The 21,942-nt window shown below is 44.3% G+C and overlaps 1 protein-coding gene across 1 annotated transcript in view; it reads left to right on the forward strand.

The window, feature by feature from the left end:
- LOC120044920 (chondroitin sulfate proteoglycan 4-like) overlaps positions 1-14,800 on the forward strand; it is a 28,531-nt gene extending 13,731 nt beyond the window's left edge. The window contains exons 11-14 of the mRNA XM_038989658.1: positions 10,569-10,744; positions 10,888-11,071; positions 11,298-11,791; positions 11,967-14,800. Of these exons, the coding sequence (XP_038845586.1) occupies positions 10,569-10,744; positions 10,888-11,071; positions 11,298-11,791; positions 11,967-13,616 (2,504 nt within the window). The 3' untranslated portion in view covers positions 13,617-14,800. The remainder of the gene's footprint in view (positions 1-10,568; positions 10,745-10,887; positions 11,072-11,297; positions 11,792-11,966) is intronic.
- The last annotated feature ends 7,142 nt before the right edge of the window (positions 14,801-21,942 follow it).

Raw genomic sequence — 21,942 nt, forward strand, 5'->3', positions numbered from 1 at the left:
CTGTTTTCTCTGCAGGTTTTATCCCTACTAAACACGGTCCTGTTTTCTCTCTGCAGGTTTTATCCCTACTAAACACGGTCCTGTTTTCTCTGCAGGTTTTATCCCTACTAAACACGGTCCTGTTTTCTCTGCAGGTTTTATCCCTACTAAACACGGTCCTGTTTTCTCTCTGCAGGTTTTATCCCTACTAAACACGGTCCTGTTTTCTCTCTGCAGGTTTTATCCCTACCAAACACGGCCCTGTTTTCTCTGCAGGTTTTATCCCTACTAAACACGGCCCTGTTTTCTCTCTGCAGGTTTTATCCCTACTAAACACGGTCCTGTTTTCTCTCTGCAGGTTTTATCCCTACTAAACACGGTCCTGTTTTCTCTCTGCAGGTTTATCCCTACTAAACACGGTCCTGTTTTCTCTCTGCAGGTTTTATCCCTACTAAACACGGTCCTGTTTTCTCTGCAGGTTTTATCCCTACTAGACACGGTCCTGTTTTCTCTCTGCAGGTTTTATCCCTACTAAACACGGTCCTGTTTTCTCTGCGGGTTTTATCCCTACTAAACACGGTCCTGTTTTCTCTCTGCAGGTTTTATCCCTACTAAACACGGTCCTGTTTTCTCTGCAGGTTTTATCCCTACTAAACACGGTCCTGTTTTCTCTCTGCAGGTTTTATCCCTACTAGACACGGTCCTGTTTTCTCTGCAGGTTTTATCCCTACTAAACACGGTCCTGTTTTCTCTCTGCAGGTTTTATCCCTACTAAACACGGTCCTGTTTTCTCTCTGCAGGTTTTATCCCTACTAAACACGGTCCTGTTTTCTCTGCAGGTTTTATCCCTACTAAACACGGTCCTGTTTTCTCTGCAGGTTTTATCCCTACTAAACACGGTCCTGTTTTCTCTCTGCAGGTTTTATCCCTACTAAACACGGCCCTGTTTTCTCTCTGCAGGTTTTATCCCTACTAAACACGGTCCTGTTTTCTCTGCAGGTTTTATCCCTACTAAACACGGTCCTGTTTTCTCTGCAGGTTTTATCCCTACTAAACACGGTCCTGTTTTCTCTCTGCAGGTTTATCCCTACTAAACACGGTCCCTGTTTTCTCTCTGCAGGTTTTATCCCTACTAAACACGGTCCTGTTTTCTCTCTGCAGGTTTTATCCCTACTAAACACGGTCCTGTTTTCTCTCTGCAGGTTTTATCCCTACTAAACATGGTCCTGTTTTCTCTGCAGGTTTTATCCCTACTAAACACGGTCCTGTTTTCTCTCTGCAGGTTTTATCCCTACTAAACACGGTCCTGTTTTCTCTGCAGGTTTTATCCCTACTAAACACGGTCCTGTTTTCTCTCTGCAGGTTTTATCCCTACTAAACACGGTCCTGTTTCTCTCTGCAGGTTTTATCCCTACTAAACACGGTCCCTGTTTTCTCTCTGCAGGTTTTATCCCTACTAAACACGGTCCTGTTTTCTCTCTGCAGGTTTTATCCCTACTAAACACGGTCCTGTTTTCTCTCTGCAGGTTTTATCCCTACTAAACACGGTCCCTGTTTTCTCTCTGCAGGTTTTATCCCTACTAAACACGGTCCTGTTTTCTCTCTGCAGGTTTTATCCCTACTAAACACGGTCCTGTTTTCTCTGCAGGTTTTATCCCTACTAAACACGGTCCTGTTTTCTCTCTGCAGGTTTTATCCCTACTAAACACGGTCCTGTTTTCTCTGCAGGTTTTATCCCTACTAAACACGGTCCTGTTTTCTCTGCAGGTTTTATCCCTACTAAACACGGTCCTGTTTTCTCTGCAGGTTTTATCCCTACTAAACACGGTCCTGTTTTCTCTCTGCAGGTTTTATCCCTACTAAACACGGTCCTGTTTTCTCTGCAGGTTTTATCCCTACTAAACACGGTCCTGTTTTCTCTGCAGGTTTTATCCCTACTAAACACGGTCCTGTTTTCTCTCTGCAGGTTTTATCCCTACTAAACACGGTCCTGTTTTCTCTGCAGGTTTTATCCCTACTAAACACGGTCCTGTTTTCTCTCTGCAGGTTTTATCCCTACTAAACACGGTCCTGTTTTCTCTCTGCAGGTTTTATCCCTACTAAACACGGTCCTGTTTTCTCTCTGCAGGTTTTATCCCTACTAAACACGGTCCTGTTTTCTCTGCAGGTTTTATCCCTACTAAACACGGTCCTGTTTTCTCTCTGCAGGTTTTATCCCTACTAAACACGGTCCTGTTTTCTCTCTGCAGGTTTTATCCCTACTAAACACGGTCCTGTTTTCTCTCTGCAGGTTTTATCCCTACTAAACACGGCCCTGTTTTCTCTGCAGGTTTTATCCCTACTAAACACGGCCCTGTTTTCTCTCTGCAGGTTTTATCCCTACTAAACACGGTCCTGTTTTCTCTCTGCAGGTTTTATCCCTACTAAACACGGCCCTGTTTTCTCTGCAGGTTTTATCCCTACTAAACACGGCCCTGTTTTCTCTCTGCAGGTTTTATCCCTACTAAACACGGTCCTGTTTTCTCTGCAGGTTTTATCCCTACTAAACACGGTCCTGTTTTCTCTGCAGGTTTTATCCCTACTAAACACGGTCCTGTTTTCTCTCTGCAGGTTTTATCCCTACTAAACACGGTCCTGTTTTCTCTGCAGGTTTTATCCCTACTAAACACGGTCCTGTTTTCTCTGCAGGTTTTATCCCTACTAAACACGGTCCTGTTTTCTCTCTGCAGGTTTTATCCCTACTAAACACGGTCCTGTTTTCTCTCTGCAGGTGTTATCCCTACTAAACACGGTCATGTTTTCTCTCTGCAGGTTTTATCCCTACTAAACACGGCCCTGTTTTCTCTGCAGGTTTTATCCCTACTAAACACGGTCCTGTTTTCTCTCTGCAGGTTTTATCCCTACTAAACACGGTCCTGTTTTCTCTCTGCAGGTTTTATCCCTACTAAACACGGTCCTGTTTTCTCTCTGCAGGTTTTATCCCTACTAAACACGGTCCTGTTTTCTCTGCAGGTTTTATCCCTACTAGACACGGTCCTGTTTTCTCTCTGCAGGTTTTATCCCTACTAAACACGGTCCTGTTTTCTCTGCAGGTTTTATCCCTACTAAACACGGTCCTGTTTTCTCTCTGCAGGTTTTATCCCTACTAAACACGGTCCTGTTTTCTCTCTGCAGGTTTTATCCCTACTAAACACGGTCCTGTTTTCTCTGCAGGTTTTATCCCTACTAAACACGGTCCTGTTTTCTCTCTGCAGGTTTTATCCCTACTAAACACGGTCCTGTTTTCTCTCTGCAGGTTTTATCCCTACTAAACACGGTCCTGTTTTCTCTGCAGGTTTTATCCCTACTAAACACGGTCCTGTTTTCTCTCTGCAGGTTTTATCCCTACTAAACACGGTCCTGTTTTCTCTCTGCAGGTTTTATCCCTACTAAACACGGCCCTGTTTTCTCTGCAGGTTTTATCCCTACTAAACACGGTCCTGTTTTCTCTCTGCAGGTTTTATCCCTACTAAACACGGTCCTGTTTTCTCTCTGCAGGTTTTATCCCTACTAAACACGGCCCTGTTTTCTCTCTGCAGGTTTTATCCCTACTAAACACGGTCCTGTTTTCTCTGCAGGTTTTATCCCTACTAAACACGGCCCTGTTTTCTCTCTGCAGGTTTTATCCCTACTAAACACGGTCCTGTTTTCTCTCTGCAGGTTTTATCCCTACTAAACACGGTCCTGTTTTCTCTGCAGGTTTTATCCCTACTAAACACGGTCCTGTTTTCTCTCTGCAGGTTTTATCCCTACTAAACACGGCCCTGTTTTCTCTCTGCAGGTTTTATCCCTACTAAACACGGTCCTGTTTTCTCTCTGCAGGTTTTATCCCTACTAAACACGGTCCTGTTTTCTCTCTGCAGGTTTTATCCCTACTAAACACGGCCCTGTTTTCTCTCTGCAGGTTTTATCCCTACTAAACACGGTCCTGTTTTCTCTCTGCAGGTTTTATCCCTACTAAACACGGTCCTGTTTTCTCTGCAGGTTTTATCCCTACTAAACACGGTCCTGTTTTCTCTCTGCAGGTTTTATCCCTACTAAACACGGTCCTGTTTTCTCTGCAGGTTTTATCCCTACTAAACACGGTCCTGTTTTCTCTGCAGGTTTTATCCCTACTAAACACGGTCCTGTTTTCTCTGCAGGTTTTATCCCTACTAAACACGGTCCTGTTTTCTCTCTGCAGGTTTTATCCCTACTAAACACGGTCCTGTTTTCTCTGCAGGTTTTATCCCTACTAAACACGGTCCTGTTTTCTCTGCAGGTTTTATCCCTACTAAACACGGTCCTGTTTTCTCTCTGCAGGTTTTATCCCTACTAAACACGGTCCTGTTTTCTCTGCAGGTTTTATCCCTACTAAACACGGTCCTGTTTTCTCTCTGCAGGTTTTATCCCTACTAAATACGGTCCTGTTTTCTCTCTGCAGGTTTTATCCCTACTAAACACGGTCCTGTTTTCTCTCTGCAGGTTTTATCCCTACTAAACACGGTCCTGTTTTCTCTGCAGGTTTTATCCCTACTAAACACGGTCCTGTTTTCTCTCTGCAGGTTTTATCCCTACTAAACACGGTCCTGTTTTCTCTCTGCAGGTTTTATCCCTACTAAACACGGTCCTGTTTTCTCTCTGCAGGTTTTATCCCTACTAAACACGGCCCTGTTTTCTCTGCAGGTTTTATCCCTACTAAACACGGCCCTGTTTTCTCTCTGCAGGTTTTATCCCTACTAAACACGGTCCTGTTTTCTCTCTGCAGGTTTTATCCCTACTAAACACGGCCCTGTTTTCTCTGCAGGTTTTATCCCTACTAAACACGGCCCTGTTTTCTCTCTGCAGGTTTTATCCCTACTAAACACGGTCCTGTTTTCTCTGCAGGTTTATCCCTACTAAACACGGTCCTGTTTTCTCTGCAGGTTTTATCCCTACTAAACACGGTCCTGTTTTCTCTCTGCAGGTTTTATCCCTACTAAACACGGTCCTGTTTTCTCTGCAGGTTTTATCCCTACTAAACACGGTCCTGTTTTCTCTGCAGGTTTTATCCCTACTAAACACGGTCCTGTTTTCTCTCTGCAGGTTTTATCCCTACTAAACACGGTCCTGTTTTCTCTCTGCAGGTGTTATCCCTACTAAACACGGTCATGTTTTCTCTCTGCAGGTTTTATCCCTACTAAACACGGCCCTGTTTTCTCTGCAGGTTTTATCCCTACTAAACACGGTCCTGTTTTCTCTCTGCAGGTTTTATCCCTACTAAACACGGTCCTGTTTTCTCTCTGCAGGTTTTATCCCTACTAAACACGGTCCTGTTTTCTCTCTGCAGGTTTTATCCCTACTAAACACGGTCCTGTTTTCTCTGCAGGTTTTATCCCTACTAGACACGGTCCTGTTTTCTCTCTGCAGGTTTTATCCCTACTAAACACGGTCCTGTTTTCTCTGCAGGTTTTATCCCTACTAAACACGGTCCTGTTTTCTCTCTGCAGGTTTTATCCCTACTAAACACGGTCCTGTTTTCTCTCTGCAGGTTTTATCCCTACTAAACACGGTCCTGTTTTCTCTGCAGGTTTTATCCCTACTAAACACGGTCCTGTTTTCTCTCTGCAGGTTTTATCCCTACTAAACACGGTCCTGTTTTCTCTCTGCAGGTTTTATCCCTACTAAACACGGTCCTGTTTTCTCTGCAGGTTTTATCCCTACTAAACACGGTCCTGTTTTCTCTCTGCAGGTTTTATCCCTACTAAACACGGTCCTGTTTTCTCTCTGCAGGTTTTATCCCTACTAAACACGGCCCTGTTTTCTCTGCAGGTTTTATCCCTACTAAACACGGTCCTGTTTTCTCTCTGCAGGTTTTATCCCTACTAAACACGGTCCTGTTTTCTCTCTGCAGGTTTTATCCCTACTAAACACGGCCCTGTTTTCTCTCTGCAGGTTTTATCCCTACTAAACACGGTCCTGTTTTCTCTGCAGGTTTTATCCCTACTAAACACGGCCCTGTTTTCTCTCTGCAGGTTTTATCCCTACTAAACACGGTCCTGTTTTCTCTCTGCAGGTTTTATCCCTACTAAACACGGTCCTGTTTTCTCTCTGCAGGTTTTATCCCTACTAAACACGGTCCTGTTTTCTCTCTGCAGGTTTTATCCCTACTAAACACGGTCCTGTTTTCTCTCTGCAGGTTTTATCCCTACTAAACACGGTCCTGTTTTCTCTGCAGGTTTTATCCCTACTAGACACGGTCCTGTTTTCTCTCTGCAGGTTTTATCCCTACTAAACACGGTCCTGTTTTCTCTGCGGGTTTTATCCCTACTAAACACGGTCCTGTTTTCTCTCTGCAGGTTTTATCCCTACTAAACACGGTCCTGTTTTCTCTGCAGGTTTTATCCCTACTAAACACGGTCCTGTTTTCTCTCTGCAGGTTTTATCCCTACTAGACACGGTCCTGTTTTCTCTGCAGGTTTTATCCCTACTAAACACGGTCCTGTTTTCTCTCTGCAGGTTTTATCCCTACTAAACACGGTCCTGTTTTCTCTCTGCAGGTTTTATCCCTACTAAACACGGTCCTGTTTTCTCTGCAGGTTTTATCCCTACTAAACACGGTCCTGTTTTCTCTGCAGGTTTTATCCCTACTAAACACGGTCCTGTTTTCTCTCTGCAGGTTTTATCCCTACTAAACACGGCCCTGTTTTCTCTCTGCAGGTTTTATCCCTACTAAACACGGTCCTGTTTTCTCTGCAGGTTTTATCCCTACTAAACACGGTCCTGTTTTCTCTGCAGGTTTTATCCCTACTAAACACGGTCCTGTTTTCTCTCTGCAGGTTTTATCCCTACTAAACACGGTCCTGTTTTCTCTGCAGGTTTTATCCCTACTAAACACGGTCCTGTTTTCTCTGCAGGTTTTATCCCTACTAAACACGGTCCTGTTTTCTCTGCAGGTTTTATCCCTACTAAACACGGTCCTGTTTTCTCTCTGCAGGTTTTATCCCTACTAAACACGGTCCTGTTTTCTCTCTGCAGGTTTTATCCCTACTAAACACGGCCCTGTTTTCTCTCTGCAGGTTTTATCCCTACTAAACACGGTCCTGTTTTCTCTCTGCAGGTTTTATCCCTACTAAACACGGTCCTGTTTTCTCTCTGCAGGTTTTATCCCTACTAAACACGGCCCTGTTTTCTCTCTGCAGGTTTTATCCCTACTAAACACGGTCCTGTTTTCTCTCTGCAGGTTTTATCCCTACTAAACACGGTCCTGTTTTCTCTGCAGGTTTTATCCCTACTAAACACGGTCCTGTTTTCTCTCTGCAGGTTTTATCCCTACTAAACACGGTCCTGTTTTCTCTGCAGGTTTTATCCCTACTAAACACGGTCCTGTTTTCTCTGCAGGTTTTATCCCTACTAAACACGGTCCTGTTTTCTCTCTGCAGGTTTTATCCCTACTAAACACGGTCCTGTTTTCTCTGCAGGTTTTATCCCTACTAAACACGGTCCTGTTTTCTCTGCAGGTTTTATCCCTACTAAACACGGTCCTGTTTTCTCTCTGCAGGTTTTATCCCTACTAAACACGGTCCTGTTTTCTCTGCAGGTTTTATCCCTACTAAACACGGTCCTGTTTTCTCTCTGCAGGTTTTATCCCTACTAAATACGGTCCTGTTTTCTCTCTGCAGGTTTTATCCCTACTAAACACGGTCCTGTTTTCTCTCTGCAGGTTTTATCCCTACTAAACACGGTCCTGTTTTCTCTGCAGGTTTTATCCCTACTAAACACGGTCCTGTTTTCTCTCTGCAGGTTTTATCCCTACTAAACACGGTCCTGTTTTCTCTCTGCAGGTTTTATCCCTACTAAACACGGTCCTGTTTTCTCTCTGCAGGTTTTATCCCTACTAAACACGGCCCTGTTTTCTCTGCAGGTTTTATCCCTACTAAACACGGCCCTGTTTTCTCTCTGCAGGTTTTATCCCTACTAAACACGGTCCTGTTTTCTCTCTGCAGGTTTTATCCCTACTAAACACGGCCCTGTTTTCTCTGCAGGTTTTATCCCTACTAAACACGGCCCTGTTTTCTCTCTGCAGGTTTTATCCCTACTAAACACGGTCCTGTTTTCTCTGCAGGTTTTATCCCTACTAAACACGGTCCTGTTTTCTCTGCAGGTTTTATCCCTACTAAACACGGTCCTGTTTTCTCTCTGCAGGTTTTATCCCTACTAAACACGGTCCTGTTTTCTCTGCAGGTTTTATCCCTACTAAACACGGTCCTGTTTTCTCTGCAGGTTTTATCCCTACTAAACACGGTCCTGTTTTCTCTCTGCAGGTTTTATCCCTACTAAACACGGTCCTGTTTTCTCTCTGCAGGTGTTATCCCTACTAAACACGGTCATGTTTTCTCTCTGCAGGTTTTATCCCTACTAAACACGGCCCTGTTTTCTCTGCAGGTTTTATCCCTACTAAACACGGTCCTGTTTTCTCTCTGCAGGTTTTATCCCTACTAAACACGGTCCTGTTTTCTCTCTGCAGGTTTTATCCCTACTAAACACGGTCCTGTTTTCTCTCTGCAGGTTTTATCCCTACTAAACACGGTCCTGTTTTCTCTGCAGGTTTTATCCCTACTAGACACGGTCCTGTTTTCTCTCTGCAGGTTTTATCCCTACTAAACACGGTCCTGTTTTCTCTGCAGGTTTTATCCCTACTAAACACGGTCCTGTTTTCTCTCTGCAGGTTTTATCCCTACTAAACACGGTCCTGTTTTCTCTCTGCAGGTTTTATCCCTACTAAACACGGCCCTGTTTTCTCTGCAGGTTTTATCCCTACTAAACACGGTCCTGTTTTCTCTCTGCAGGTTTTATCCCTACTAAACACGGTCCTGTTTTCTCTCTGCAGGTTTTATCCCTACTAAACACGGCCCTGTTTTCTCTCTGCAGGTTTTATCCCTACTAAACACGGTCCTGTTTTCTCTGCAGGTTTTATCCCTACTAAACACGGCCCTGTTTTCTCTCTGCAGGTTTTATCCCTACTAAACACGGTCCTGTTTTCTCTCTGCAGGTTTTATCCCTACTAAACACGGTCCTGTTTTCTCTCTGCAGGTTTTATCCCTACTAAACACGGCCCTGTTTTCTCTGCAGGTTTTATCCCTACTAAACACGGTCCTGTTTTCTCTCTGCAGGTTTTATCCCTACTAAACACGGTCCTGTTTTCTCTCTGCAGGTTTTATCCCTACTAAACACGGTCCTGTTTTCTCTCTGCAGGTTTTATCCCTACTAAACACGGCCCTGTTTTCTCTCTGCAGGTTTTATCCCTACTAAACACGGTCCTGTTTTCTCTCTGCAGGTTTTATCCCTACTAAACACGGTCCTGTTTTCTCTGCAGGTTTTATCCCTACTAAACACGGTCCTGTTTTCTCTCTGCAGGTTTTATCCCTACTAAACACGGCCCTGTTTTCTCTCTGCAGGTTTTATCCCTACTAACCACGGTCCTGTTTTCTCTCTGCAGGTTTTATCCCTACTAAACACGGTCCTGTTTTCTCTCTGCAGGTTTTATCCCTACTAAACACGGTCCTGTTTTCTCTCTGCAGGTTTTATCCCTACTAAACACGGTCCTGTTTTCTCTCTGCAGGTTTTATCCCTACTAAACACGGCCCTGTTTTCTCTGCAGGTTTTATCCCTACTAAACACGGTCCTGTTTTCTCTGCAGGTTTTATCCCTACTAAACACGGTCCTGTTTTCTCTCTGCAGGTTTTATCCCTACTAAACACGGTCCTGTTTTCTCTGCAGGTTTTATCCCTACTAAACACGGTCCTGTTTTCTCTCTGCGGGTTTTATCCCTACTAAACACGGCCCTGTTTTCTCTCTGCAGGTTTTATCCCTACTAAACACGGTCCTGTTTTCTCTGCAGGTTTTATCCCTACTAAACACGGTCCTGTTTTCTCTCTGCGGGTTTTATCCCTACTAAACACGGCCCTGTTTTCTCTCTGCAGGTTTTATCCCTACTAAACACGGTCCTGTTTTCTCTGCAGGTTTTATCCCTACTAAACACGGTCCTGTTTTCTCTCTGCGGGTTTTATCCCTACTAAACACGGCCCTGTTTTCTCTCTGCAGGTTTTATCCCTACTAAACACGGTCCTGTTTTCTCTCTGCAGGTTTTATCCCTACTAAACACGGTCCTGTTTTCTCTCTGCAGGTTTTATCCCTACTAAACACGGTCCTGTTTTCTCTCTGCAGGTTTTATCCCTACTAAACACGGTCCTGTTTTCTCTCTGCAGGTTTTATCCCTACTAAACACGGTCCTGTTTTCTCTCTGCGGGTTTTATCCCTACTAAACACGGTCCTGTTTTCTCTCTGCGGGTTTTATCCCTACTAAACACGGTCCTGTTTTCTCTCTGCAGGTTTTATCCCTACTAAACACGGTCCTGTTTTCTCTCTGCAGGTTTTATCCCTACTAAACACGGTCCTGTTTTCTCTGCGGGTTTTATCCCTACTAAACACGATCCTGTTTTCTCTGCAGGTTTTATCCCTACTAAACACGGCCCTGTTTTCTCTCTGCAGGTTTTATCCCTACTAAACACGGTCATGTTTTTTCTCTGCAGGCTCTGTGAATACCATCTCTCAGAATAACCTTCTGGTGGTTACCAACGACAACGGTGACATGGGAGGGAACCACTCCATCCTTTACAATGTTACCAGTCCTCCAAAGCTGGGGAGACTGCTCAGAAAACAGACAGACAACTCTACTGCAGAGATCTCCTCCTTCACACAAGACATGGTAATGCAATATCACTTCTTACGGTAAAGTCAATAGAGACACAGCTTTATTTATGTTCGGCACAGTTATGTTTTCTTTACAAGACACATTTTAAGTTAAAATATCCCTATCTTTCTCGTTTCTCTGTCGTGTTGTTATTTTAGGTGAATGAGGGTTTGATTAGTTATGACCAAACCCATCCTGAATCGTTGGGATGGATGACTACAGACTCCTTCACTTTCACAGTGTCTTCGTCCCCTGTCTCTCTGCAACCTCAAGTCTTCAGCATCCATATCTCCTATGAGCATGCTCCTGCAGAGCGCAACACCATCCTCACTGCTAACACTGGTGAGTCAGTTAGTCTGTGTTGCTGTTGGACAGACAGACGAAGGCTCTACTGGACTCTTGACAGTAGTATGCCCAGCTAACCTACCCTGCAGAATACCATCACTGGTCCAAAACCTCAAGTTAAACTTTTGAATTTATTCTTATTTGCAATGACAATCCTGATATTGATGAATGTTCAGTAAAAGCTGTTTGTTTATGTTTGTACGTTGTTCTTCTCTGTTACCAGGTGCTGTTGTGACTGAAGGTGGCAGAGTGGTGATTGACAAGATGCAGCTGGATTCCTCTAACCTGCTGGGCAAGCTGTTGGAACCCCAGCGACGTTCCTACGAGGTCTGGTACCACGTCACCTCTCTACCCCAGCACGGCATAATCACAGTGGGAGAACGCAACCTGACCAGCGCCAAACCCAACTTCTCCCAGTTCATCCTGGATAAGTTTGGAATCACATACCAGCACGACGACTCCGAGACGACCCAGGACTTCTTCACCTTTGAGGTTTGGCTGAACCGTAAGGGCCAGCCTCCCCAGAGACCCTCAGAGCCCAGCCTGATAGTAACAGAGTCGTTTGACCTCACAGTGACCCCTGTCAATGACCAGCCGCCCCTGCTCCGGACCAAGGCCCCCAGTCTGAGTCTGGTGCAGGGGGACACGGTGGTCATCAGCCCTGAGAACCTCCTGGTGGAAGACCTGGACACCCCTCCAGAAGAGATCCATTACAAGGTCTTCTTCATGTCATCTGTCCTTCACCTTTACAGGGCTCACAACCCCTTATCGTTTACACCTTACTTGTTGTTGTCATTTTTACACTCATTTTGTTTTCCCTCCTTACTTTTTTTCTGTGAGTTGTTGAGACACGTCTGTGAAATGCATTGATGTTTTATTTGATTTGATTTAGGTGATCAGCAAACCCAACAATGGCTTCCTGTCTCTAGGAGAACAGCTGAATGAGACAGTGTCTGCCTTCTCCCAGGCGGACATCAACCATGGCAGAGTCCACTTCGTCCAGGACGGAAAACCCTCTTCAGGGGTGTTCTACTTCAGTGTGACTGACGGGTTCCACCGGCCGCTATACAAGCTCTTCAACCTGGAGGTCACCGCAGCAACCGTCTCCATGGTGAACAACACAGGGTTGAGGCTGGTGCAGGGTCAGACAACCGCTACATTGACAACAGAACACCTGGCTGCAGAGACCAATGGGAGACACAGTGTGACGATTCACTATAGAGTGACCACACCACCACACCACGGCAGTCTCCTCATGTCCGACCTGCCAGTCAGTGAGTTTAACCAAGAGGACCTTCACTCATGCAGACTGTCCTATCACATGACGGACCTCACCTCCTCCTCGGACAGCTTTGAGTTCACAGTCTCGACACCGGAGAGCAACATGACCGCTCAGACGGTCAATGTCACGGTCCGACCGCTCATCCATTTCAGCGAGCGCGTCCTGATCCCCAGTGGCATTGCCGTGAAACTGAGGAAGGTCTATCTGGACGCCACAGACCTCGCCACACTCAGCGGCAGCGACCCTGTCTTCCACATCCTGTCCCCGCCCAAACACGGCAAGCTGGTCAAGGTAACCTTTGACCTATCGGACGGCGCCAATCACTCGGTGGAGTCGTTTACCTTCCGGGACGTGGTGCAGGGCAGGGTGGCCTTACAGGAGACCCTGGCACAACAAAGACACAGCAACAACATCGCCGATCAATCAACATCTTTACTGTCCCAATTAGGGACCGCCGACCACAACACAACAGAGATCCATGTGTCTATGCTCAATGACTCCTTTTCATTCCTTCTGAGGGCGGATAATGTTCAGCCGGCTGTAGGAGAGTTTTTATTCACCATCGTGCCATATGAAGAGAGTTTGAACCACACGACCAGGTCACCTGGGCGCAATCGAACCACAGGCGGCAGAGGGACTACAATCAACTCTGCTACCCACCCTCACACCACAAACCACAAGACCCACAACAAGACCCTACAGAAGCAGTTCAAAGCCCGTCACCACTGGGGGAACCAGACCCGCGGAGGTCACCCCATGATCCCCACCGTCCCTGGAAACACCCATGGGAAACACAACATCCACGGCCCCCACAGAATCACCCCAGTTCGGGGAGAGTCCCTGCCCCGGCCGGCCTCCGACCCCCTGCTGCTCATCCTGCCCTTCCTGGCCTGCCTGCTGCTCATCGTCATCCTGGTGGTCCTGATCCTGGTGCTGCGCCACCGCAGGGAGAAGAGGGCCTTATCCAGAGGGCTCATCCAGGAGCTGGCGGCTGCAGCCGGAGATGGAGGCCCAGAGGGGAGCCCCTACCTGGGCAGACCGGAGAGGAGCATTGCGGTCCCCTCAGTGGTGGTGACTCCGCTGCTGGGCCCTAATAGTTGCCCCAGTACTCCGGTCCTCAATGTGCTGCGTAGGGGAACGCTGGCTCCACGTGACCCTTGTCTGCTGCTCTGGGCAGTAGATGCTGTTCCTGATATGGTACAGGCCCAGCACTGTCAACACCCCGAGCCCACTCTGAGAGACAACCAGTACTGGGTGTAATTGATCCACAGCTCATACCCCTACATTGAAACAGAGATACTAACTAAACTTTATACTATTGAGTAGCCCCACACCTACTCTGAGAGACAACCAGTACTACGTCTGATTGAACCCATACATACCCTGAAACACAGAGACTTGGTTTAACCTTGCACCCAATATACTGTAACTATTGACTACTGATGTTTGCATTCCAATGTTGGTGCTGTTTGCTGGTTTCATTGTGAACTTGATTTTGGGTCCTTATATAGAAAGTTCTTAATTGGTTCTACAATTCACCCTGTTACAATGTTTAATTTGTGGCAGCTTACTATTTTACTTTGGTTTTATTGGGATTTTATATTTTATACGTTATTTGACCAATTAGTTTTGCGCCAAGATGTTTCATTATAACTTTTCACAATGGCTTCAAAAACCTGTCCGTTTTTCTTCAGGCCAGTAAACTGTTTATTTTTTTTAGAGTAGTTGATAATTCTATTACAGTATTTATGCTTCCTGTTTTATAAAAGATGTATGTTTCAGTTTGCGGTTACACTATGAAGTTTACATTAATCTGACTAACATAGCAATTCAACTTGTCAGTGGTTAGAATGACCAAAGGAATAGATATAGCAAGAGCCATTTATAGATGCACATGTACTGTATATACACATCTGCTTGTAGCTTGAAACAGGAACCGAGACTACATTAGATCTGTTTTCAAGGAAGTGCCTTTAGTTTGAATGCAGTCAGTCAGCCATGATGTTGTAATGGTCACAATGTCTTCTAGTCTGGTTAGGAACAATAGACCAAATACTTGACTAACACACTTTTTTGTTGTAAATAATTATACTGAAATGCATGTCTTCACTCATTATCCAGTATTTTATAACCATATGATAACTTAAACACGCCTGTTCATCACGCATGTCATGTCTGATTCATTGTTTCTATTGGCTAGTAAATATGCAGCCCACTATTTCTATAAAAAGACTTGACACACTCTCTTTGTTTGTAAATAATGCTTGTCTTCATCCAGTCTTTTTGTAACCAAATGATAACTTCATCATGCCTGGGCTTCGGGCATGCCAAACCCCAATCAGTCTTTTAAATGTCTGAATACAAAGTACTATACATGTAAATAAATACCGTATGCAGTCAAATATATCTATGGTAATAAAGATGAGCTATAATGAGAACACATACTACACCAGTGTGCTCATCTTTGCTGCAGCCTGCAGTAAACACATATCTGTATTTTTCAAATAAAATATTTGTGTTATATATAGGTTGTGTACAGGGCTGTGAAAACGTATTTCCTCCCTTTCTGATTGTCTCTACTTTTGCATATTTTTTGATACAGTGTTCTTCAACCAAAACCTAATATTAGATAAAGGGAACCTGAGTGAACAAATAACACAACAGTGACATACTTATTTAATTTATTTCATAAACAAAGTTATGCAACACCCAGTGCCCCTGTGTGAAAAAGTAATTGCCCCCTTATACTCAATAACTGGTTGTGCCACTTTTAGCTGCAGTGGCTCCAACCAAACGCTTCCTGTAGTTGTTGATCAGTCTCTCACAATTTTGGTCCACTCTTCCATGCAGAACTGATTTAACTCAGTGACATTTATGGGTTTTCAAGCATGAACTGCTTTTTTCAAGTCCTGCCACAACATCTCAATTGGGATTAGGTCTGGACTTTGACTAGGCCATTCCAAAACGTCAAATTTGTTGCTTTTGAAGCAATTTTCATGTATATTTGATTGTGTGTTTTGGGTCATTGTCTTGCTACATGATCCAGCTGCGCTTCAGCTTCAGCTCACAGACGGATGGTCTGACATTCTCCTGTAGAAGTCTCTGATACAGATCAGAATTTATGGTTCCTTCTATTAAGGCAAGTCATCCAGGTCCTGAGGCAGCAAAGCATCCCCAAACCATCACATTACCACCACCATGCTTGACCGTTTGACTCCATAGAACATTCTTCCAAGAGTTTTCAAAGAGTCATCCGGGTGCTTCCAGGTGCTTTTTGGCAAACGTTAGTCAACTTTTTGGACGAGATGGGTCACATTATGTCTGCCGAAAACCAAACACTGCATTCCACAGTAAGAACCTCATAGGAATAGTCAAGCATGGTGCTGGTAGTGTCTAATATTCGGTTTTGGTTTAAGATCTGACAAAATTCTGTATAAAAAATATGCAAAAATAGAGAAAATCAGAAAAGGGGCAAATACTTTTTCACGGCACTGTAGATGTTTTATCATGTGTTGGCTGGCTATGTTTTTTTGAAGAACTCTGAGTTTATAGCTAATGCACTGTAGGCCTACACAGGAAAGTGACTTGTGCCAGCTCAGTATTGCAGACTGTAAATCGTCTTAAATGAGTAGCCTATGTTGGTCTGGACTGACCTTTTCAGTTGCCATAAAGACTAGAGTACAGCTTTTGTTTCTTTATATCCTTCCATTCAACTCTCCACTTTTCCACCAGACTTCAGAGGCCCGTGTGGGCTGGACTGGGGCAGAGTGAGGTACACACAAGGGGGAGGGTAAGATTTCACTTAAAGTGAACGCAACTGAACAAGACATCTTCAAATTCATCACTAACATTCCACAAACATTGCAATATGCTTCCGATTACTTAAAGAAAAGATATGTCACCATTATTGACAGTTAGGAATATGACTCAAATCAAGTTCCAACAAGTTTCCTGTTTCCACAGAGAGAGACTGCACCAGAGTCACAGCCAGTGGAAATAAAATGGCCTCCTTTGTTGTAGATATGAATGGACATGTGGTTCTTTGTGAACAGGAACAGTAACTTAAAAAAGGTGTCACTGCAAAACGGTCTAGATTTAGGGGTCTGTGTGTAACGGATGTGAAATGGCTAGCTAGTTAGCGGGTACGCGCTAATAGCGTTTCAATCAGTTACGTCACTTGCTCTGAAACCTAGAAGTAGTGTTGCCCCTTGCTCTGCAAGGGCCGCGGCTTTTGTGGAGCAATGGGTAACGACGCTTCGTGGGTGTCAGTTGTTGATGTGTGCAGAGGGTCCCTGGTTCGCGCCCGAGGTCGGGGCGAGGGGATGTACTAAAGTTATACTGTTACATGTGGACATCACATAAACACCAATTTCAGCTCTCATTAATTATTAGACAGGGGTGAGATGGTAGCAGAAATCCCTCCTTCTGTATGTTGAGAGACAGTGTCTTTGACCCTCCTTTTCAGTTTGGAAGACTGCTATGGCATTCTGAAATACACATTCAGAAACACCCTTCCAGGAGTTATGAAGTTCTGGTGCATTGCACAGCCCACTGCTATGTAGTCGATCTCAAACATGCACAGTCCTTCTGAGAGAGAGGAGTAGCCAGTCTGTGTAGAAATGAGTAATAGAGATCATATTAAATTACTAGAGGGGCTATGTCATAAACCCTAACAGTTCCATAATGGGGGAAAATGGCAGCCATCTTGGTCAGGGAGAAATCCAAAACCAGTCGAATTAGAATGAATGGCAGTAGAGGCATAGGTGATGCATTTCCTGCTTTTACTTAACCAGGAAAATAGAAGTAAGGCATGTAATGCACAGTATCAGAAATTCTATAATGGAATTATAGTCAACCTAAAATATTGTCATATAATTATAAAAACAGTTTATTTGGGTTTTATACCAATTTTCAGGATAAATAGCCTTATGTATGTAAACAGGCCATAAATGTCTCAGATGTTGTTTTCCAGGAAAGCTGTGAGTGTTATTATATGATACAATATCAGTACTTGTTGCATTTACAACTTGTTTAAGTCCTATCATCTACTGATATCAGCCAGTGTCTGGTTGTGGATTGACTGCATTGTTTGAATGGAATGTTGGCATATTGGCAGTTAATTAAAGCTGCAATATCTAACTATTTGGGTGATCCGACCAAATTCACTTAGAAATTGTAGTTATAGTTCAGTCATTCTCATTGAAAGCAAGTCTAAGTAGATATGTTCTATGTGTGCTATTTCTATGCTTCCCGTTCTTAAATTTCCTTTATGCGTCTTTTCCTTACAGGTTTGTACACCAGCTTCAAACAGCTGAAAATATAATATGTTTATATTTCACAGCAGTTTAGATGGTACAATGATTCTCTACTATATACGTGCTTGTTTTGACACATCATCTGAAATTAGGCAAACTTTTAGAATTTTTGCAATCAGGAAATGGCGGCGCGATTTCTGTAGCCTTGAATTTAAAAAAAAACATTCCTCTAAAACTGTCTAGCACACATACAGCACAGGTAAATTGTTCACATTCATTGTTTCACGCAATATCTTATCACAGCATTGGCAAACCTATGGGTGACCAACTCCCTGACAAACATGGCTGACCTTTGGACCGTCATAAGAAGATTCATTTCCATTCTAGTATTCTAATTCCTAATTCTATGGAATAAGTAATAAAGGAATCAACTAAGTCGTTCTGTGCTTTGAACTTTGCTCTGGCTAAGAGTGTCTGACTAAAGGCTGCTTGGCTGCTGCTTATCCTCACTAACTTAACCGAGATAATGTTTGTGAATGTGAACTTCCGTGTGGACAAACTTGAATAGGCTTTGGATCACTGTTATCCTCTAACTTCAAAATTATAATGTGCACCTCCTGTGATTATTAAGACATGGGTGAGCCAACTCAATATTAGGGAGATGTGCCTAACCTTTGGTATACTCAGTGTATATAGGACTATACACTGTTCCTTGTGTCATGTGATGAATAAAAGTCCCTTCTACATATATTAGTCTGTTCAGGGTGATGAATGCTAAGTCATCTAGCAGTACCCCAGTCAACCTGGTCAAATAACTTACATAACTTAATTACAACTGCGTTTTGGAAGGACACCAACAATGATCCTTCAATCCTCATATAACACCAACAATGGTCCTTCAACCCTCATATAACACCAACAATGGTCCTTCTATCCTCATATAACACCAACAATGGTCCTTCAAACCTCATATAACACCAACAATGATCCTTCAACCCTCATATAACACCAACAATGGTCCTTCAAACCTCATATAACACCAACAATGGTCCTTCTATCCTCATATAACACCAACAATGATCCTTCAACCCTCATATAACACCAACAATGGTCCTTCAATCCTCATATAACACCAACAATGGTCCTTCTATCCTCATATAACACCAACAATGGTCCTTCAACCCTCATATAACACCAACAATGGTCCTTCAACCCTCATATAACACCAACAATGATCCTTCAACCCTCATATAACACCAACAATGGTCCTTCTATCCTCATATAACACCAACAATGGTCCTTCAAACTTCATATAACACCAACAATGGTCCTTCAATCCTCATATAACACCAACAATGGTCCTTCAATCCTCATATAACACCAACAATGGTCCTTCAAACCTCATATAACACCAACAATGGTCCTTCAAACCTCATATAACACCAACAATGGTCCTTCAATCCTCATATAACACCAACAATGGTCCTTCAAACCTCATATAACACCAACAATGGTCCTTCAACCTTCATATAACACCAACAATGGTCCTTCAACCTTCATATAACACCAACAATGGTCCTTCAATCCTCATATAACACCAACAATGGTCCTTCAATCCTCATATAACACCAACAATGGTCCTTCAAACCTCATATAACACCAACAATGGTCCTTCAACCTTCATATAACACCAACAATGGTCCTTCAAACCTCATATAACACCAACAATGGTCCTTCAAACCTCATATAACACCAACAATGGTCCTTCAAACCTCATATAACACCAACAATGGTCCTTCAATCCTCATATAACACCAACAATGGTCCTTCAAACCTCATATAACACCAACAATGGTCCTTCAATCCTCATATAACACCAACAATGATCCTTCAACCCTCATATAACACCAACAATGGTCCTTCAACCCTCATATAACACCAACAATGGTCCTTCAACCCTCATATAACACCAACAATGGTCCTTCAACCCTCATATAACACCAACAATGGTCCTTCAACCCTCATATAACACCAACAATGGTCCTTCAAACCTCATATAACACCAACAATGGTCCTTCAACCCTCATATAACACCAACAATGGTCCTTCAACCCTCATATAACACCAACAATGGTCCTTCAACCCTCATATAACACCAACAATGATCCTTCAACCCTCATATAACACCAACAATGGTCCTTCAAACCTCATATAACACCAACAATGGTCCTTCAATCCTCATATAACACCAACAATGGTCCTTCAATCCTCATATAACACCAACAATGGTCCTTCAATCCTCATATAACACCAACAATGGTCCTTCTATCCTCATATAACACCAACAATGATCCTTCAATCCTGATATTACACATACGGTACAACTGTAGGAAGATAGATTTATTTTCAACAATGTCCTTCGACATCAGGGATTCCCACAGAGACATAATTTTCAGTATTATTTTGGCCAATCTCCCTGTGCCCCCCCCCCCCCCCCCCCCCCCTATTGAGAACAATAAGAAGGAATGGAAAATCATGTGTTCTGTTCTCCCCCAGGGTTCTAGAATCTTAAAGTTTGTTCCTGGCACATATCTCTCCAGGAGTTTTCACATAACAAGGTCCAGAAACTACAACAGGATACCAATCCCCCCTTGGTTGCCCTCTCTATGATAACACACACGTAGACATTGATACACATGCACACACACACACACAAAGGGACATGTCATTCATATTTGCCATGAGACTGAAATCACGTTATATTTGTTCAGAGGAAAAGGCAAATGAGGGGGATTCAATGCAACAGGTTAAACATGTTTTCACAGATATAATTGCGATTCTAAACAGTTTCCTTACTGAAATCATTCTACATATTTTTGAAGTGACACTAATTGTATAAGTGATGATTTAACATATCCTGTCACGCTAGACTACGTTATCAAGTTTTGCAGACAACAACCCTCTCTGTCAATGAAGGAATAATTCTCACTCCTATTTTATATCCGTCAGTGCAGTACCGGCATAGATCCGCTCACTTCCAACTGTAGAATGGATGAATAATCTTGTCAAGGAAAAACAACACATAACCAATTACATTACTAGTTACTTTAGTTCGCACCATAAAACATATTCCGTTTAAATGGGGAATTCTTCTCTGAGATGGGGAGGTCAAAATGTGTCCCTCGATCTTTTTGCCAAACCAGTGCTCCAGTCTTGATCAGATTATGAAATAGGGAATACTGCAGAACTGCACAGTGCCAAGACCAGCACACGCCCTATGGTTCTACCCCATGTTCACATAATCTCTTTCTCCCTCAACTCCTCCTCTCTTCATCTCTCTGTATCCACCCTCCTCTCTCTCCCTTAGTCCCCCCTCCTCTCTTCATCCCTCTGTATCTACCCTCCTCTATCTCTCTTAGTCCCCCCTCCTCTCTTCACCCCTCTGTATCCACCCTCCTCTCTCTCTCTTAGTCCCCCCCTCCTCTCTTTATCCCTCTGTATCCACCCTCCTCTCTCTCCCTTAGCCCCCCCTCCTCTCTTCATCCCTCTGTAGCCCCCCTCCTCTCTTCATCCCTCTGTATCCACCCTCCTCTCTCTCTTAGTCCCCCCTCCTCTCTCTCTTAGTCCCCCCCCTCTCTTCATCCCTCTGTATCCACCCTCCTCTCTCTCCCTTAGCCCCCCCTCCTCTCTTCATCCCTCTGTATCCACCCTCCTTTCTCTCCCTTAGTCCCCCCCCTCTCTTCATCCCTCTGTATCCACCATCCTCTCTCTCCCTTAGCCCTCCCCCTCTCTTCATCCCTCTGTATCCACCCTCCTCTCTCTCTTAGCCCCCTCCTCTCTTATCCCTCTTTATCCACCCTCCTCTCTCTCCCTTAGCCCCCCCTCCTCCTCTCTTCATCCCTCTGTATCCACCCTCCTCTCTCTCTTAGCCCCCTCCTCGCTTATCCCTCTGTATCCACCCTCCTCTCTCTCCCTTAGCCCCCCTCCTCTCTTCATCCCTCTGTAGCCCCCCTCCTCTCTTATTCCTCTGTATCCACCCTCCTCTCTCTCCCTTAGTCCCCCCTCCTCCTCTCTTCATCACTCTGTATCCACCCTCCTCTCTCTCCCTTAGTCCCCCCTCCTCCTCTCTTCATCCCTCTGTATCCACCCTCCTCTCTCTCCCTTAGTCCCCCCCCCTCTCTTCATCCCTCTGTATCCACCCTCCTCTCTCTCCCTTAGTCCCCCCTCCTCCTCTCTTCATCCCTCTGTATCCACCCTCCTCTCTCTCCCTTAGTCCCCCCCCCCCTCTTCATCCCTCTGTATCCACCCTCCTCTCTCCCTTAGTCCCCCTC

The sequence above is a fragment of the Salvelinus namaycush genome, chromosome 3 (assembly GCF_016432855.1).
Source record: "Salvelinus namaycush isolate Seneca chromosome 3, SaNama_1.0, whole genome shotgun sequence".
NCBI classification, from domain to species: domain Eukaryota; kingdom Metazoa; phylum Chordata; class Actinopteri; order Salmoniformes; family Salmonidae; genus Salvelinus; species Salvelinus namaycush.